This window comes from Thamnophis sirtalis, unplaced genomic scaffold, assembly GCF_051295495.1.
Source record: "Thamnophis sirtalis isolate CommonGarterSnake01/CBP01778 unplaced genomic scaffold, rThaSir2_p1.2 scaffold_5, whole genome shotgun sequence".
NCBI classification, from domain to species: Eukaryota; Metazoa; Chordata; class Lepidosauria; order Squamata; family Natricidae; genus Thamnophis; species Thamnophis sirtalis.
Genome location: NW_028261385.1, coordinates 101118439 through 101139215, shown reverse-complemented (window position 1 = coordinate 101139215; position 20777 = coordinate 101118439). Strand labels below are relative to the sequence as shown.

General features: G+C 36.1%; 1 protein-coding gene across 1 annotated transcript in view; it reads left to right on the top strand.

The window, feature by feature from the left end:
• The first annotated feature begins 616 nt into the window (after positions 1-616).
• The window catches only part of PAX5 (paired box 5), a 250175-nt gene continuing 230014 nt past the window's right edge, over positions 617-20777 (top strand). The window contains exons 1-3 of the mRNA XM_014051605.2: positions 617-1161; positions 7351-7516; positions 12669-12866. Of these exons, the coding sequence (XP_013907080.1) occupies positions 1119-1161; positions 7351-7516; positions 12669-12866 (407 nt within the window). The 5' untranslated portion in view covers positions 617-1118. The remainder of the gene's footprint in view (positions 1162-7350; positions 7517-12668; positions 12867-20777) is intronic.

The window sequence follows — 20777 nt, the reverse complement described above, 5'->3', positions numbered from 1 at the left end:
ACGAGCAGAGGCGGCGGGGCCAAACGGACTTTGCCTCCCTTTTTTCCTTCTTCTTCTTCTTCTTCCAGACTTGGGACCCCCGCCGGGTTGGGAGGCGGTTATCCACAGCCCGCCTCCACTCCGGGAAAGAAGCTCTGTCTCTTCGACTCTCTTCTGAGGCTCGGGCTCAGCTGATCGCCTCCTCCGGTCAGGACTGCAAGCCGGCAAGGGAAAAGAGAAGGCGAAGGAAGAGAAAGGGGGAAGCCGCACATGCCCGGCAAACCACCGCCGCTCCTCAAACAAAGACTGACCCAGGGCACTTTCCTCGTCCCCTAGCTAGCCTTGCCTTCGCCGGAGACGCCACTCTGGTTATCTTCGAAAGAAAGAAAAAAGAAGGGAAAAGAAAGATGGATGGATAGTTGGATGGATGAATGCTGAAAAGTGACCCTCCCCCTCAAACACTCACTCACACACACACAGACGCACGCACCCGGGATAAAGCTTGGGAATAGTTGCTTGGCAGGTGCTCGGACCCTGTCTCTCTTCTCTTGCTTCGCCGTGGAAGATCTCCTTTGGTTGGGCTCTTCCCGGGGAGGGTCTTCCCTCCGACCACAAGACCGGATTCATGGCCTTCTCCTTCTGGAGGCGGGGGAAATAAAGGCGCCGCTGCTCATCCCCAAGCAGAGAAACTAACCGGAGACAACCTTTGGCGGTGGGAAACGGTCGAGCTCGGAAGGGGTAAAGGGGGACGGGGGGGACGGCGACGGCGACGAAGATTCAAGCTATCCAACCTTCCCGGTGACGTCCGGACAACCCGAGTCCCCCCCAAGCCCCTTCCCTATGAAAGGAATAACTTCCCCGAGGATTTTTGTGGCTCTTTGCTCTTGGGCTTGGAGAGAGAGATCTTGCTTCTGAGGTCCCGCCGTGTCTTTCGGGATTTTCTTTCTTTTTTTGTTTCTTAATCTTTTTGTTTTTTAAAGAAACAACATTATTGCAAGCACTTGTAAATAAAGCGCCCAATCCCTGGGGCAACACAAAGTGGTCCTAAGGAGTGTAACTTAAGCTGCTCTGAAAGCGAAAACAAAATCCCCCCCGCCCCCGGCTCAGCTTGCCTCGAGCAGCCTGGATCGCCAGCCCAGATGGAGATACACTGTAAGCACGACCCGTTTGCAGCGATGCATAGTAAGTAGAGGCGGCTGGTTCCGTGTTTTTTGTTTTTTTCCCCTTTGCCTTTCGGCACCAAACTGGCCGCCGTGCCTTCGCCGCGCTCCCCCAGCAGCCCGGAGTGTTTGTTTGTTTATTGAAATGGGAGGGAGAGAGAGAAAGAGAGAGGGAGGGAGGAAGAGAGGGAGGAAGAGAGGGAGGAGGGAAGACTGCTGGAGCTGAGACACCTTTGGGCATCACTGGAGAGAGACACAACGGCATCGGATCGGCTTCTCCGAGCCAGCTCAGGAGGCTAGAGCCGGCCGCGCTGGCAGCTCTCAGCCTCTTGCAACTACGGCTTATTATTCCCCTGGCGATTTCGAAGGAGTTTTTAAAACCAATCCGAACTACACCAAGCCCAAAACTAAAACGTCCCGTTCACTCCCTTCCCATGTAAACCACGATATACCGGCTGCCCTTTTAAGTTAATGCAGCGTTTATTATTGAGGACACGATCCGGTCGAAGGGAAAAATATTGCGAAGCTCTCAGTTGATTTCCATGGGAGGGTTTAAACTAAACGTGCGCGTTGTAACTCCACCTCCACCCATCTGGGGCTCTTCGACCAGAGTGGATTAACATTGATTTAATTTTTAAAGAACTCATTCGCGGGTTCTAGGACCTGGCGGCCTTAAAAAAAATATCTCCAGCTCAGATTATAATTATTATGAGAGCAAGAAAAAAGATCCGGGGCAAGAGGCAAAAAGGCACCCAGTTATCTTACAGGCGCTCTCGGCTAAAGATATCTGCCGGCAAGTAAGTCGCGCTGATTTCAAACCAACCTACATTTATACAGCTACCTACTTAGTACCGTTTGAACAAATATATAGGAGCCTTCCCTATATCCTGCATTTTCTTTCTCTTCTCATTCAACGTATTTTTTATCTCTCTTCCATACGTTTTGATTCTTTGTGTCTACCCGTGGCTGCTCTTGCCTTCTTACAAAGTTCAAATCGCCTAATTAGGATACATATATCCTAATTAAATGCAAATATATATATATATCCTAATTAGTCCGCCTGTATAGATATAATGGAAAAAACATTTGAAATTAATTCTAGTAGATAGGATTACCACAGTCCAGCTGAGTTGAACGCCCTTCTAAGAAATCTCTGAAATAGTCCTGAATATATATCAAGGCACTTAAACCAAAAATTGATGTTTCCTGAGCGTGGGATCTAAAGCATTAGGAGATGCTGAAGCTGCTGCTTCTTCTCCTCACGGCAACAACAAATTAGTCGTAGCGGCGTGTTTAAAAATAGCCTTATATGTTTGGACTCGGCTGTTTTAAGCTAGCAGCCATGGATAATATATTTGCTTGGGATTTGCTGTGCCTGAGAGGTTTGAGGAGATTTTTCATTAACACAGGGTTATGAGAAATGACATCGTCTCTCACGGTGAGTTAAATGCTGGATTAGATCCAGAGATTTCAAAGAAACCTAGGAGAGAACCAAACACATTCCTCTTAGGTAAAGCAGGCTTTTAAGGAAGGTAAATGTTCTTTTGTGTTATCTATTTAGCTACCTAATCGTTTGCTCCACGAAACCATTTCATGCTTCCCCATTGGATACACAGAGTAAGCACAAGATAGAGAACTCGGATGTGAAACTCTTGGAGAGTACATACCATAAGTCACCTTCAGAGGAAAGGTACTACTTGAGCGGCAGTATCAAGTACTGAAATTTGAAGTACTTGAAATAGTACTTCTACTATGTACTATTTGAAATAGTACATGAAATTTGAAATTTCATGAAATTTGTAGGAAATGCTTAAACCAAACAGAACCAAAAGGGATTTGGGGATTTTAGGAAAGGCATCTTACTGTAGGGAAAAGAACACTTTTATATTTAAAATACGGGGGAGGAGAAATGTTCCCACTGCCTGTCGTTCCCTCCCCATTGGAAATTCCTTTGTGTTAATTTGAAGAGAGACTGAGTGCGGAAGCTGCGGGGAAAGGATCCTCCATTAACCTAAACAATGATAAATCGATATCTTCTGCAGGAATGTAAGGACAACAAAAAGAAACCGGAAAAAGTGTGCGTTTCAACTGGGGGTGGGTGGGTGGTGAATGGGGAAAGAGCATCCAATCCAAACTGACTTTTATACTTCTCTCTCCCTCCCCGACCCCAATGCATTGGTGGTAGCTATTTAAATATCTCCTTCCTCTCTCTTCCTCCCTCTCTCTTCCTCTCTCCCCCTCCCTCCCTCTCTCTCCCGCTCTCTCTCTAGGTGTAGGGGAGAAATAGCAAGTTGTTTTTCCAAAAGTGGCAGGTAGAGGATGAAAACGTGGCATGTAGCCACTTACTATACAGCATTGCCACGTTGCATTCCTTGTCAGAAAACACCTAAAAATAACAGGCGCTGAAACTTCTCCGTAATGCCCTACACAAACTAACCCTTTCTCTAAAGAAAATAATTTACTGTCAGAAAAGGCTGACTTTAAAACCCAGCGTAGTCATCTTCTTGATAAAGGTTTGCCCTTCCTTTCGCCTGTCTCCTAAACAACTCCCTCGAAGCGAAGAGAGCTTTTGACCAGAGCCCTTTAAACAGGTCAAACCCTAATTTAAATTAAACCCTAATTTCCTCTCTAAAATGGACTAGACAGGCAGAAGAGTATTAAGAGTTAAGGTATGGAAGTGTGTCAGAACAATACATATGCTCATTTTTCACTCATTCACAAACATGCATTCTAGTTTTTATTCACACTTCAAGAGAGCATCAGCATTTATATATGTATATTCAAACAATTTAAGGCTCAATGATTAACTGGCCTCTTTAATGCCTCTTTTCTTGGGGTCTTAGAGATTATATATCTAACAATCTAATGATCCAAAGATGCATAAGTTACAAAGATTCATTTTAGAGATGACTGTCTATATTCATATCAATACCTTTAGCTATATATACACTGATTGAGCATATATAGTGTGAGTATTAGGCAATTTTACAAACTTTTAAGCACTTTTAAAAACAACACAAAAATTCTGTCCACCACCAGCATGTTACGTGATGTCTAACACCCTGGGGGAAAAAATTACGTGCGCACACACATGGTACACTGCAGCTCTTGTGCAATGCACATGCCCCACAGATTCTTCTGTGGAAGTATTTGGAGCAGCTAATTCTTTTCTGAAAATTTGCAAGCAGTTCAAGCTGATTTTCTCTCTGGGACAAATCAATTGTTCAATAGAAGTGAAACTATTTTCATTGTATGCAGCTAAAATGGATTGGATTATCTTGCATGTTGAAATATAAACTATATTCCCCCCACCTCATGTGCTTCTAGCTTTCTTTCTCATGTGCTAGGCTATTTCCTTAAAATCAAGGAAGGTTTGGCCTATTGAATCTTTCTCCCCACTCTTTCTACTCCCTGTGTTACTTTTGAATACAGAAGATATCTCTCTCTGATAAGAGAGAATTTTTGTGTGATAATAGAGAAGGATTACAGGGAAAACTCCCACTGATGATAGGAGTTTCTTCTTATTGGAACTAGTCATTCCCTTGCCATTCCAAATATTCTCCCACAAAGAGATGAGCATTGTAAATCTGGAGCTCACAGTCACACAAATTCTGGAAGGGCATATCTATCTGTGCTTGTTTGCAAATATTTTTACTTGCATTTTTATCATTTAATGTCAGAGATAAATAGCAGATTCAGCCCATGAGAAAAAATAGAGGAAGCTCTAACCATAGTATTTTTGTATTGTTGTATTTCCTTGGCATTCTTTTCTGGTTTTTTGTTTTACAGTGACTTCCTTCCTTCATTCCTTCCTCCCTCCCTCCCTTCGTTCCTTCCTTCCTTCCTTCCCTCCCTCCCCTCCTTCCCTTGATTATTGGAGCTAGACTGAGTTTGGGAAGGTAGAGTAACAATCCTTCTGACATACACACACCACACACATCAAGTATGTATGAATGACAGCTTTTTTTAGACTTGGTCATTGATTTGACTATCACTTGTGCTCTTTAGTTTATTTTCTTATTTTTCCATAAAGGTAAAGTTAATATATGTAATTCTGGAAATGCAATTTTTACACTTGCTTCTGTAAATCTGCAACATAGATAGAGTCTTGCAGATTTATTCAGTTAGGCTACAGTTCTGTACAATATATTAAACTGCTTATACCCCACAAATACTGGCTGAGTTTTCAGCAGTTCAGCAGCTGTTTGCTGTCTTTTATTAACAGATCTGACTAAATTTTGTAGAGGAACTGCAATTATTGTAGAATTAAAGCATTCCCTGGTCTTAATGGAAGACCTACTACCTCAAGATATAATGGATTTTATCTCTGTTTTTCTGCTTCTCTCTTTCTGTCCCCCTCCTTCTGCTTCCTATTCTGTTTACCCTTATATTTGAATATATTTTGATACATTGCAGCAATATTACAATATATTACTGGCTGCAAGTCTGTTAGCTTTGGAAAGCTATAGTGTTTACTATCTTGCCTTCTTTAACTAGTCCAAGAGACTCAGTTTCACTAACTCTAGGTTGATTTCCTTGATAGTGAACTGTTTCACCGAAGAAACTAGAACTTATGCACACTTCCAGATCAGAGTAATATACAGTGCATATTAACTGATAAATTAGATTTCTTTCCAAATTACTGGAGTTCTAATTAAGTTTGTAAATCTATAAAGGTTATATTTATAGATTGCATTTTTATGAGCTGAAATTTGCTATCCCTTTGCAAAGACATTGTAATTTTGAGAGATTTTTAAAACTGTGCAGTTAAGACACTGAACAATAATTCTCTTAATATCAGAGTTATAGTTAATGATAATAAAAACAGTACCTGAATATTCTATTCTTTTAACAATCTGCTAAAGTATACTTTAAATTTTGGTTTATTCTTTCTTTCCTTCTTTCCTTAGACAATGTTCAAAAGGTCAAATAAAATATTAGTAATTCAAACAAAACAATAAACATAAAACTAGCTAAACTTCAGTTCCGGGCAAAACATCATTTTTCAGTTAATCCTGCTTATTCAAATTAATCTTTAACACATAATAATGGACCTTCACTATATTTCAGTTTTGGAAGATATACGCAGACCCTGTCAAGTTTATCAATAGTAACATTGTTGAGCTTAATAAACATGGATGATATAGTTAACTAGATTTTTATTTAATGCAGAGTTAGTAGATTGTGTCCTGTTCAAGCCTTCTGTAAATAGAGAAATTACTTTATTCAGTATTGCCAATAATGCTGGCTCTTGCAATTATTTGTGTTCAACATTGCTACTTCTTTATTATAGTTTGTCTGATGAACAATTTCAGAGTTAATTATATTTTCTCACTATTCCATGGCACTGTATTTCATGCTTATTGGTTTTATCCGGTTAGCTACTATTTATCTAGTTGGAAACCATTTTACACCAGATGTTTCAACTTATTAAAAAAAATAGTGAAAAATGTACATATAGGGAAAAAATAACCCTGTCTCGCTGAGCCACGCAATATAGTGCCTTAATATTTTCATAGGCATTGTAAAATATGTAAATCTGAAGTTATTACACACAGAGAGACATTTATATAAGGCATTAATAACTGAGCTATGATATTGAAAGAAAAACAGAATACTTTTGGAAGTCCCATCAATGGAGCCATGTTTTTAAATTTGGCCCTATTTCCTCCAGAGATGAGCATGGCTTGGCTTTATTTACCATCAAAGTTAGACTGGCACACTTACTGTAAACATATTTACATGCAAGTAAATCTGATTCAATTTAATGGTATTAAAACAAGCATGCTAAGAATTTTAGCTTCATATTTACACCTTAAATTTGATAGCTATCATTCATAATTTTTTGGTGCCAGATGAGTTGCGGGCTGGCCTAAAAATAACTTTTGAGATCCCCCCCCCCAAATTGGAGGCCTGAATCTCATGCCACATAATCTTGAGTAATTATTGAAGTAATTAGAGTTACACAAGTGTAAAATTGCTATCAGTGTCAAATTAGGTTTTAGTAAATAACATTGTTCGTCCTCCTCTGAGCAAATAAACCATAACTAGCATTTCAGAAATGTCCAAACTCTTCAGAAGTTATTCAGTGCTTAATGGTAGAGGGGAAGCCATAGCTGTAGGAAGTCTTTTAAAGCATTTTCTAAACAGTCACAAAGATGTATTTTTTTCTCTGCTTGTTTTTTGTTTATTTCTCCCCCATATTTTTCAGGACATGGAGGAGTGAATCAATTAGGGGGCGTTTTTGTGAATGGTCGGCCGCTGCCTGATGTTGTTCGCCAAAGGATTGTGGAACTTGCCCATCAAGGTGTCCGACCTTGTGACATCTCCAGGCAATTGCGAGTTAGCCATGGCTGCGTCAGCAAAATTCTCGGCAGGTAAAAGCAGATCAAAGTGAATCAGATCATTCTGAAAAAAAGAAAAATAATGCATGGTGTTTATATGTTGGAGTTTTTCTAAGAAACAGTTCAGCTAGCAGAAAGGTAACTATAAGAATAGTTGGCAATTGTGGCTGGAAAATGATTTATTTATATTCTTGAATTTGTAATTTCGGTAACATGTATCATAAGCTTCCTACTGAACCTCTGAAACTCATCTGAAAAATTGCCGGAAGTTACTGCTAAGTGAAAGGAAAACTTGTTTTCTTTCTGCAAACCAATCTGTGCTAATTTAGCACGCTAATATAGCACTAATTCTACTGGCCTCATGAACTTCTGGCTTTAATATTTAAATGTACATTTTATTGAGGTTTCGGACTGCAGTCTAAATCATTTTCTTGGTTATAAGGCTTACTGAACAAAACAATTTCTAATTTTGAGAAATCAAGCCCTGGTTTTGCTATTAAATGGATGGTTTTAGAATACTTTTTTGTATGTGTATATATATATATATATATATATATATATATATATATATATATGTATGTATGTATGTATGTATGTATGTATGTATGTATGTATGTATGTATGTATGAATTTTATTTTGGAATTAAATTGGAAATAAGGACAGTTGCATATACAAATTGCATATACAAATAATCTAATAGTATTAATGATACTTCAGTTTTGTTGTTCTGATCTAAGCAATGCAGCAACAGTAACATTTATTTTAAAAAACAAAGAGAACATTTTCCAATAATATAAATGTAGATTGAGAAATGGTATGTCTCAGACAGCATTGTGATTTTGAACATCAATATAATGCTTCAATGAGTTTTTTCTTGATTTAATAAGATTGGACATACACATTAAATGTGTATAAGGGAAAAATAAATTAGAACTAATTAGCTAATTGTTCTCCCCAAAGGTAGTTTGTAGATGTACCACATTGATTTCCATTACATTAGCGATATTTTTGCTTAAATAAAAACCTTTCATTCTAAAATTTGTCAGTGTTTTAGGTGTTATGGATATATTGTCTTCCCTCACCTGAATAGATAGGTTTTTACATTTGCAAAAGTTAGAAAAAGTCAATATTTGGTCATCTATGTAACAATCTTGCATGACAAAAATGAACATAATAGATTTGATTAAATTTTACTACCTATGTACAAGACAAAACTGTTATTTTTATGTACTTTTCCTACATGACATTTTAAAAATCATTTCTATTACTTCTTCTTTATTAGCTAGCCATAGCATACAGGTGTGAAAGTCTGGATCTAATACTGTAAACCAAAAGTACAATTTCTAATGAGCTAGATTAGAACTTTTATTTTAAATACTTTGCTAAATTATAATCCATTAAAAACTTATTCTTTAATCTAACTATGTAAGTTTATTAATTATGAAGGCAAAGCTTTACCCTAGATATTAAAATGTGATATTTAACACATTAAATATAGCAATGAATCTGATTTATCTCTACTTTGTGTTGGCTGTCGGTCAATAGAAGACATATAGATGTCATATATAGAACAAATATTTTAATAATGGATCTTTTATCTTCATAATTATTTGATATAAGTATAAATCAGAGAATGAAACATGGTTGTAGGTTTATATATGGGGAAATATGACTTCATGTGTGTCTATTTGCTTGTATTCTAATATTGAATTCTAAAAGATAATTTATTTTGGAAATATTCTGCTGATTTTAGCAGGACTGCTTTTCAATAAATAGCCTTAAGACTGAAGTGTTAAAAGTTGTAATACAATGTATATTTCTTAAAAGAGGCAAGCTGATAAATGCAAGGGAAAATAAAAGTCAGCAATAATATACAATTACACATTTTCATATATTTTACTTTTTATATTAGACCAGCACATTAATATTTCTGGAACGTTGTCCTATTTCTTAATGGCAGACGTTTTAGGCTATCCTGCTTTATTTTTCCTTCTTCAATTCTTTCGGAAGACTAGATAATCATTTTTATTAGTATCAATGACTGAAACAAATAAACAGGTCAGAAAGAACACGTAATAGTTTTAGTGTTTCAGAATAGATTTTGTCTTTGGAGGTATTTGCATTATTATAGAATTAAGAATCAAGTTCTGGAGCTTTGTCACTTAAGTTGTCAACAATAAATTGAAATTTCATAGCTCATTATTTTCATAAGTAATAATTACAGTTCATAAAATGTCAGTGTAATTGGAGAACACTCTTTCCTTCTCTATATGTGCATGTAAAAAAATAAGAGAAGCTAGACATATTCCATCTTGGGAATCAGTATTTCTTAATTTACAACTTTTATGTTTAATCATGGGGCAAAAGAAATAGTTGGAAATACAAAATGTATAACAATAATTTTATAGGAGTTATGAATCTACAGCCAATAGTGCTTGAGAATATCATTACTAGAGGTATGTGTCAATGGACAGCATGATGAATTCCAAATGTAACCACAATCTGAATGTGAGCCAGTTTTGTGACTTTTTTGGTCAAGCCAGGATTGGAAAGCTATAGCTTTCTTCAACTGTATATTAATTTATGAAATATTTCAGTTTGCATTGTTGTGTTTGGTCATGACACAAAGTAAATATTAGTCATTACTTGCTCCAAGGCAAAACTGGGTTGATAACATTAGGATAAAAAAAATCAAATCCCAATGATCAGATCTTATTTATTTAACTTTTTTTTTTTTTAAAAAAAAGCAAGGTATTTTACTGACTGATCTCAAATCAGGTCCAAACTGTCTTCTTTTCAGTAGTATAACAGTGTGGTTAATACCATAGGGCCATTGCCTGCCATTGAGCTAATTAAAACAGCCAATTTAAGGGCCAATGGTCAAGTATCACAAAGAGGGTCAATTGTTATTAATCTGCTATTATTGTATTTTTACTGATGGTGTTGGGGAGAGATGTTTTTGGATTTTCTTCCTCATGCTGACAGTGCAATTTGAATGATTTTGGGTATGACATACCTTGGTTTCCTGAGTGGGTGATGCTATTTGCTGTATCCCCAGCTAACAAAATGTCAGACCAGTTAAGACACATTACATCTCTGGTTTAACTTGCTATTGCCACACTTTCTATTGCCATTTTTTCTCACTTTTAGCACCCTAAGAGTGGGAATATAATATAATAATTCTGAGGTGCCTAAAAAGCTAATGTCTAATCATTCTAAAATGGTACCCAGATCTTAAATATTTGTGTCAACTGCTTCCTGAATTTTCATAGTGCTAAATATGACCAAAACTGAGATGCAACAATAAGATATTAATCAGCAAAACCTAAGGCAGGAAATTAAGCATTTTATATGTTAAAAGTTCCATTTCATAAATCTGGAGTGACATGAAAAATCTCTGCAGTAAATCTGATTGATTTCTATTGTGTTTGAAGAGAATACATTGATTTAAAATGAACTTTTTAAAGTTTAACTAAATTAGTCAGATAATGTGATCAAAGCAGGAAAATTATTCTCCGAAGGCACCTAAATGTTCTTAATTCTTATTCAAGGGCTGTGTTGAGTCTCTTGGCAATTGAGTGGCCCTAAAATTGATTAATTGAATTAATAAATGAATAATTGTTAGGTATAAACACATGGTTACTTATTCTATGATAATTATTGCATATATAAGATAGTCACAATTAAATTTGGACCAGAGGCCTTATTTTATTTTATTTATTATTCTATTTCTATACCATTCTTCCTGCCAGAGGATCTCAGTGCAATTCAGAACTATATCATGCAAACAGCTTTAAGTAAATCCATCATAACAGAACCCACAATACTGGCTTATTTATTAGATTTTGAAATAATTTAATCTTGGCAATTTACAGAAATAAAAGTATATATAATAATAATAATGATAAAAGCTAAAATAATAAAAGCATAAAAAGGGTTATAATTAATTTAAATTAAAAGTTTTTGAGTTGCATTAAACATTTTAATGTAGCAATTTTAATTAATTATTTAAAAGCTTTAAAATTATTTAAAATTATTTAAAATGGAAGCGAGCCATTTGCACCAATTTTTAGAAGGCTGACAAAAGGTTGGCAAGTCAAACTTTCTATTTTACAAAACAGGAGCCTGTAATTAGGAAGTGTTTCTTCTAACAATAAATACATTAAATAAAGTTCATTAAGAAAAAACAAAGTAGTAGTTAGCCCAGAAGACTGGCTTTCAGTAAGTTGTTATCCAGGAATGCCAGGTGAAAAAGAGTCACTAGGTTCATCTTCTCAAAGAAGACAGAACAAGGATCATCTGATAAGTCTTTGGGAGAAAATGCCATATTTGGGGCTCTGCCACTCAGAATGCAAAGGTTTAGACATATTTTCACCAATAAACAGCTTGTGCAAACTGGAACTGAACAGGTCATTTCTTTAAAAAGTTGACAGGCATATTGTATGGGAACCTTTTTCTTAGGATTCTGCATAAACCTTACATTTTTTGGATAATTGTTCCCAAAAAGATGAACTCCAGATATGATAGATTTCAATTCTACAATTCCCAGTGCAGAGGCCAAACTGAATGGGGGATTAAATGCAACATATTTGGAGGGGACCACTCAGAAAAGCCTGTAGTCGATATCCTGCTTTTTTGATTAACAATTTATTAGGCCACAAATAGAGAGTACAAAAAAAAAAAAGGGGGGGGGAGATTTATCTCTAACAATAAATGTGGAAATTCCCCAACAAAGTGTTATTGGAAGTTCAGTCACTATTGTATGTAGGTAATCTTCGATTTATAATAGTTCATTTAATGACTGTTCAAATTTACAATGCACGTAAAAAAGAGATTTATGACCCTTGCAGGATCCCATGGTCACTAAGTTGCTTCCTTTTTTTAAATGATGCTAATTTAACACTTTATGTCTATGTCATGTCTTTGACAATTTTCTATAAATACGGCAATGTCAAAATACTGGTTTGATTTAATTTCGTTACAGATTAATGATAAAGATTTTGAAATAATTTTAAATTCAAACATGACCTTTTAACTCATTTTTGTTGGCAAAATTCCTATTGAAAATGTGAGAACCTAATTTGTGCCATTCTTAAATTCTTATCATTTATTGGAGGTGGAAGGAGAGCTTATAATTAAAGTGCTTTCTAAACCTACGTTTTTCTTTTCTGCATTTCACCCTAGGTATTACGAGACTGGAAGCATTAAGCCTGGAGTTATTGGAGGTTCAAAGCCAAAGGTTGCCACACCCAAAGTAGTAGAAAAAATTGCAGAATATAAACGCCAAAACCCCACCATGTTTGCTTGGGAGATCAGGGACAGACTTTTAGCAGAAAGAGTGTGTGATAATGACACAGTGCCCAGCGTTAGTTCAATTAACAGGTAAGATTCTTTTAGACTGCACAGAAGAGATGCAGTGTTTGTTATTATCTGAAAATGACACAGGTTTATTTTGGCTATTTGCATGGCTGTTTTTTCCCCTAGATGCAAAATCCATATGTACCAATCAGTTTAGTTTTCATCTAAGGTTGCTTCACTGAGCCAAATAGAAACAATCTCTAATATGAAATGGTAGCAGTGGTAGAAATAATACACACTTATACACACACACACACACACACACACACACACACAAGATTAATAAAAGTTTTTTTTACAACATTTGTCCTAGATTCCAGATTTGCTTTTGTGTGTGTGTTTGTGTTTGTCCCTATAGACTGACACGTTGACATTTGAATCCTCAGGAGAAGATGACAGTATTAATTTGTCATATAACGAAATTACTCCAAACTTAGTACAATTAAGAGCAACAAATAAACTAGGGGAAAGATCACATACTTTAGATTTTCCTGCATCTTTATTACCACTGTATTGAAAGGAAATCAATAATTTATGTGACGATTCAAACAAAGGTGGAGAATCTAGGCTGGAACTGGTAAGTTCAATTTCTTTACTGCTGTACTGAATCTGTGAAGTTTAGCATATGATGAGAACATGACAGAATGTATCAGATTTTAGGTTAATTTTAGTAAATAGTTTGCGATTCTAATATAAAACATGCTATAAAAATAGAACTGTGTATTATGGAGGTTTGGTGATTTGAGTTTTTCTGATGCCAAAAACAGTTAGGCTTACAAATATGTATACTTCTTACTTTTTCAAGGAGAGTTGGTCATTAATTTAATTATTTAATTATTAAACAAATTTATATAGCCACTCAACTCACACGTAAGTTTCTCCATGTGGCTTACAACATTTAAAATACCTATCCTATCATCCTAGTGCCTACAATAGGACTTCATCACATCTCAGATACATGTTCCATAAGAGTTGAAATATCATTTGAATGTAATCCATTATCTATTTTTTTCCTGTTAGGAAAAAAATTCACATTTTGATCAAAAGTAGATCATTGCAAATTTGTTATCTGATGTGTTTGTTATAGTATTAAGAAAAGTATTCTATATTAAAATATACAGCACAACTCAAGTTTGAATTTCCATTCTGATAGGAATTCAAGCTGGTTTTGCTAGATTTTCTTTCAATTTAATAGTACATCTCAAGTTTCCTGAGATACTGTAGGTAGTTCTGAGTTGTTATAGAGTAAGTCAAACTCATTTATGTATTTATTTATATGTATTTGTTCAATTTATATGGTTACCCATCTCGAAGAAGTGACTCCTTATGGCTAACAATATTTAAGGAAAAGGCAAAACAAAAGCAGAAACTGCTAAATAAACAGACAATTGGCAGCTGAGATTTTTTTCTTAAAAAAATATCAATACAGATATAATACAAACACTTCAAGAAATCTAATTTATAGACTCCAAATCTAAGCCCAGGAACCCAGAGCCTTGCAAAAGGCAAACATATAATAAATATAATAGAATAGAAATTTGTATCTTTATCCTGGTCACTTTTATTATGACCAGAAATAAAATCTTAATATGCATCAAAAGAAGCATATTTTAAATATGCCCATCATGCAGACTTTTTAGGCATGCTATTTGGTGTTTGCTGCTACAGGGAATACATTTGATTTAAAATTAAAAAAATTGTTTGATAAATCAAAGACATACATGATGTACTGTATAAGTGTTATGTTTTTATATATAAAGACAACAGTAACATTAAAGGACTTTGTCATGATTTAGCTTTGATTCAAGAAAAGTGTCTTGGAATGTTCTAGAAATGAAGATATCGTAGCTGTTTGCAACTATTTAAAACAGCTACAGAGGCCAGCTACCTGGTCCTAGGAAAAGTTATAGCTGCTTGAATTGTACACAAGTGTGTTCAAAGCCCCTTTCCAGATTTTTCTGAATCATTGCATAGCCCTAATAATTTCTATTAATCTCAACTTTATATGTTCAATATAACTAATAATAAAAAAGCTTTACATATTATATTTCTATTTAAGGATGCAAACATTTTTGGAATGCCACAAAACATTTAGCATTTTAATAGTAAAATATTTACAATCATCAGAAACTAGAAAAAATGTTTAGTATACAAAAATGAAGAATGTCAGTTTTTCAATGGATTGTCAAATTGTATTTAAATAACTAAGTATTTTGCAGTTGAATTACATAGCTTCATGTATATTTATAACATGAAGAACATTGGCTTAAATTTGGATTAAAATTAAGAAGACTATCTGCAACTTAATATATTTCATTAATTTTAATGGAAAATATGTGCTACCAGCTTTTTTGTGAGGGGAATTATTATTTGAAGTGCTATTAAAACATTAAAGTTGATTTCTTTTCTAAATGTGAAGAAGTGAAGTGAAAGCACAATAATTAATCACAGCGGCTAAAACAGAAATTCTAGTTATCTGCATTTTTGATGAATTTTGAATCAGTTACTAGATTTACTTTCTTTTCTGCTACAAATATTACAGGATTGTGGACCAAAGTGATAGTTCTGCAGTGACCAGCTACATAACTCTATAACATTCTTGCTATCTTACTTACATATAATTATTTAAGAAATTTTATATCACCTAATCAAATAACATAAGATATATTTGGGTAAGACTGAAAAGTAAATTAATAGCTTGACCTACAATCTAATTAAAAATGTTCATTAGCTAAAGCTAGCTTAGTCATATTAATACCAATGTGTTGTAATTGGAAGAAGTTCAAGTACACTTGGCCTTTGATTAAGTTACCTCAGCTTTTGTTATCTTAAAATAACGTTCGTGTCTTACACTCACTACAAATCAAGGAACTAGTTCTGTGTTCAGCAATATTCATGCCACTTTTATGAAGCTTGGACTAGAATGCAGTATATAACTACAGATTAATTTTTTTGCTGAGTTCAATGATGATAATTTTAAAGAAATCATATATGCTTTTCATTTTGTTACCTGGCCTTTATGGAAGCCGTTAACCAAAAACATTTTAAGCAACAAATACATTCTCTTGTATATAAAGATCTCATGCTGATGTAATATTTATCATAATTTTAATTTACACCAGGTGCTTTAAGTAATTTATTTTCATATTCTTCTCCTTCACTACTCCTTTTTCCTTTTATAGAATAAATCTATGTTGTCCCCAGGAATTGAGTTCAATTTGAAGATGTATTTATTTTGGAATTAGAGAAATCCTTGCTCCAAATATTTTGTAATCTAAAACTTGGTAATGTGCAGAAAAAGAAGTGATAGGCATTGAATGAGGAGTATAAAATAACAAGACAATGAAGAGAAGATAAATATTTATTCTTTTTATAGACACATTGTTTTATTACAGGTCGATGCATACAAATTGATGGTTATGGTTGCTGTGTAATCCAGGCAAATTATAGAACTTGATCTAGTTAGCTTGCGCAATGGACTTTGTTCCAGACATATTATCTGGATTGACATTTTATTTTGGTTTGTCGTATAGTCAGTCAGATGTTCACACTGGTTTTTGGCATTTTTGTCCACCTATTGAGTTTGTTCCAAGGACTTGGGATAGGCAGATGTGAATGTTTAATGGTGTTAAAGCTGTTCGGAGTAAAGCTGCCTTTTACAATTGACTGGTGGTGATTTTGTCAATGCCGACAGTGTTCAAGTGTGGCCAGAGCCTATTTAGAGTTCTACCCAAGACCCCTATTATTATTAGTACTACTTCTGCTTTCTTTTGCCGCAGTTGTTCTATTTTTATTTGCAGGACTTGTATTTTGTTATCTTCTCCAATTCCTTCTTTTCTATTCTGCTCTTCTCCAGATACTGCCACATCCACTATCCAGACTTTTTTCCTTATTTTTTTTCCTTATTTTTTTTCCTTATTTTTTTCCTTATTATTTTTCTTTTTTATTATTTACTAAATTTAAATTCCATCTCACCTACAGGCAATTCGAGAAGCGACTTTAGGCAGCTTACAATCAATTAAAAACAATAAGATAAAATATTTAAAACATTAAAACAATAAATATTAACACTAAAGTTGAGTTAAAATTAATAAAGATAGGAGGAAAGGGAGCAAGAATGACATAGGGGAAGGCATACCTTTATCCTAGTCCATTAACCACCTCCAGAATGACACAACTCCATTGGCGCCCCAGACCAGTTTGTAGATCCAGGTCTTTGATTCCTTTTGGAAGATCAAAAGCTGTGCATCTTACCTTGGGGACATGGTGTTCCAGAGGCCGGGATCCACAGCAGAAAAACTCTTCCTGCCCACAAAAATTCCTTGACTCATGAAATCTGCAGATGGTCTTTCTGAGGACACCTCAGATAACCTGAATCCATGCCATGAAAGTCTTTAAAGTAAGAACCAAAACCTTGAATTGGACTGGGAAGCAAACTGGCAACCAGTGTAACATTACCTAAAGAACCCAAGAACTGTCTCTGTGGCTTCATTCTGTACCAGCTGTAGCTTCCAAATACTCTTCAAGAGTAGCTTTTGTAGAGTGCATTGCAATAGTCCAAGTATGAGATGATCAGGATTTGAGTGATTGGGCACAGGAAATATTGATTCAGGAAAGAAGCAATTGGTACACCAGATGAGGAACTGGCACAAAGGCTCTCCTGGCAATGACTGCATCCTGCTCTTTGAGCAGGAGCCCCAAGTAGAGATTGAATACCAGGTCTATGTGGGACAGTGCAATCTCATCCAGAACTAAGTACAAGGAACAAATGGCATCACATGCATGTTTGCAAATTATAAATACTGTAAAAACTGTATACAGTTGGATTATATATCTTTAATTATATCAGAGTCTGGGAACCAGGTACATGAGAAGTACTGCTGATGAAATGGAAGTGATGTGCCAGTGCCTGGAGGCTGTCAGGGTCTGGATGGGTGCAAACAAGCTTGCACTCAATCCAGACAAGACCGAGTGGCTATTGATGCTGCCTCCCAAAGATAGTCCAGACATTCCACCTCTTAGCCTGGGGGGTGAAATTATACATCCCTCAGAGAGGGCCCGCAATTTGGGTGTCCTCCTGGATCCGCAGCTGACTTTAGAACACCATCTGTCAGCTGTGACCAGGGGAGCTTTTGCCCAGGTTCGCCTGGTGCACCAGTTGTGGCCCTAATTGGAAAGGGAGGCATTTCGAATGGTCGCTCATGCCCTCGTCACCTCAAGACTGGATTACTGTAACACGCTCTACATGGGGCTGTCCCTGAAGAGTGTTCGAAGACTACAGTTGGTCCAGAATGCAGCTGCGTGAGCGATATTGGGTGTACCTAGATACACCCATGTTACACCCATCCTCCGCAAGCTGCACTGTCTCCCCATTGGTCTCCAGACGCACTTCAAGGTGCTAGTCGTTACTTTTAAAGCCCTACATGGTTTAGGACCTGGCTATCTGAGAGACCGCCTCCTGCCACTTACCTCCCAACGACCAATAAGATCGCACAGGTTGGGCCTCCTCCGAGTGCCGTCGACTGGACAATGCCGGCTGGCGGCCCCTCGGGGGAGGGCCTTCTCTGTAGTGGCGCCGGCCCTGTCGAACGATCTTCCTGTAGAGATCCGGACCCTTACCACTCTCCCGGCTTTCCATAAAGCCACCAAGACCTGGCTGTTCCGGCAGGCCTGGGGCTGTTGATTAATATCCAGCCCCACCTAGACTGAATGGATGGTACAATCTTAATAATTGTATTTTTATGTTTTATTTTAATTTTTTTAAATGTTTTTATCTGCCTGTGAGCCACCCAGAGTACCATGGGAGTGGGTGGCATACAAATTTTATTAAACTGAAACTGAAATATCTAAGGGAGGAAAGTGATTTTCACCAACTATTTTTCTGTAATGTTTTACCTCCCACAGATCTGCTACAAAGAGGTGAGGGATCAGTCAAAACAGCAAGGAAAAGATTATTCAGGGTCAGATGTGGGAGGAAGAGAATTTCCATAGCTCATAGGAACTTTTAGGCCCACAGGGTCTCTAATTAAAGATAATCATGTTCATGAGCAGCTAATCTTAATATTGATTTCATACAACACGTGGCAGTTAAAACTCAATAAAATCAATGGCATCATCTAAATCATATACAGGTAGTCCTCAACTTATGACCACAATTGACCCCAGAAGTTATGTTGTTAAGTGAGAAATCTGTTGTGAGTTTTGTCCCATTTTATGATTTTTCTTACCACATTTGTTAAGTGAATCACTGCAGTTGTTAAATTAGTAACACAGTAGTTAAGTGAATCTGGCTTTTCCATTGACTTTGCTTGTCCAAAGGTCACCAAAGGTGATCACATGATCCTGGGACACTGAAACCATCATAAATATGAGCCAGCTGTCAAACATTTGTATGCAAATCTCGTGACCATGGGGATGCTGCAAAGGTCGGTAGTATGAAAAATGGTCATGTCACTTTTTTCAGTGCCATTATATTTGAATAGTCACTAAATGAACTGTTGTACATTGAGGACTACCTGTATCTGGAATCATAGTGTTGGAAGTAAGTTGACTGGCTTTTAATTCTTTCCTTTGAGTTGGGTATTCACAGCAGGGGGTCCTGTTTTTATTCCAATGTGTTATAAAACACATTGTTGGCACAGCTCGTCCTTTGCCTATATTGTTGGTCTAGTGAGGAAAGGAAAAGAAATGTTTTCTGGATGACAACTAAACTTGAAATCACCTCTAGTGATTGAATGCTTTATAGTTCTGACATGATAAGTGGAGGGACGTAAGTAAATGGACAGATGCCCCAGACAATTCATATACAATCCAAACTACAATGCAGTTGTTTGGTTTTGGACCAATGGGCTTTGATAGCTAGCTTTGTGGTTCGAAACTGCAGTCTGGAAACTGGCCATGAAATGGTTTTCCTCCAGCTTTAGTGCCTATTCTTTGTTCTGTTTTTACCCTTCTCTGGGCATGGAAGTGCAGACTGACATGAAGATGCCAAGAGAGTGGGGAGAGGCAAATCAGTGACTTACACAAGATCACAGAGTTTCATTTCTTGTTATAAAGGCTTATTTATCCAGTCACTTTTCACTCTATATGAGTTTGCTTTGTGTACCTTTGAACACTCACAGAAAATTCTCTATATATCAACATCCCCACAAACCTGAATAAGGTCATTTAGTGGCAGGACTGGTTTTTTTAATCATAAGAATTGAAGAACTAGATGGTTTGAAATTAAGATGGTGTGTCCAAGTATGTGAGGAATTCTGTAAAAAGCTGTAGCTCACTAAAATCTCAAGAAAGAAATGTAACATTGAAGGGTCCTTGGTGCTCTCTGAGCTTGGTTGCTTTCTTGCAGATGTTTCATTACCCAAATTTGGTAACATCATCAGTGGTGCTGACACTCTCATGATATAATGAAAAGTCTGCAAGAAAACTACCAGACTCAGATTCAACATGTTAAAATCCCTCAAATATTCTCCTTTATCCAAACTTAGCATCAATAAAAAGTTCTATTTTTGTAGGTTTATTAAAGATGTACTTATTATGGTATTGTTCTGTATTATCTTTATTACAGACTAAGAAAAGTTTGAGGGATTTTAACAAGTCACAAATATGACTTAGTTTGTGATTTATTTCCCCATTGTTTTCCCCCTAAGGTCTTAGACTTGCTAACCATAAATTCACCACCCACGAGTCTTTCCAAGAATAACATGGTTGTGCTTGGCAAACAATTACTGTTTAAATCTAAATGGAAAACTTGTTTGTAGATTTTGTTTTAAATACATAGCTTTAAACTATATATTTGGGAAAATAAACGTTTGTGGATCCTCTGATAAACAAGGACATAATCAGTGTTGTTCATAGACTGGCGAATTGTGCAAACTTGGGAAAGCAGATAATTTGTGGTAATAATTTTTCAGTTACTTTGTTAAAATTATTTAT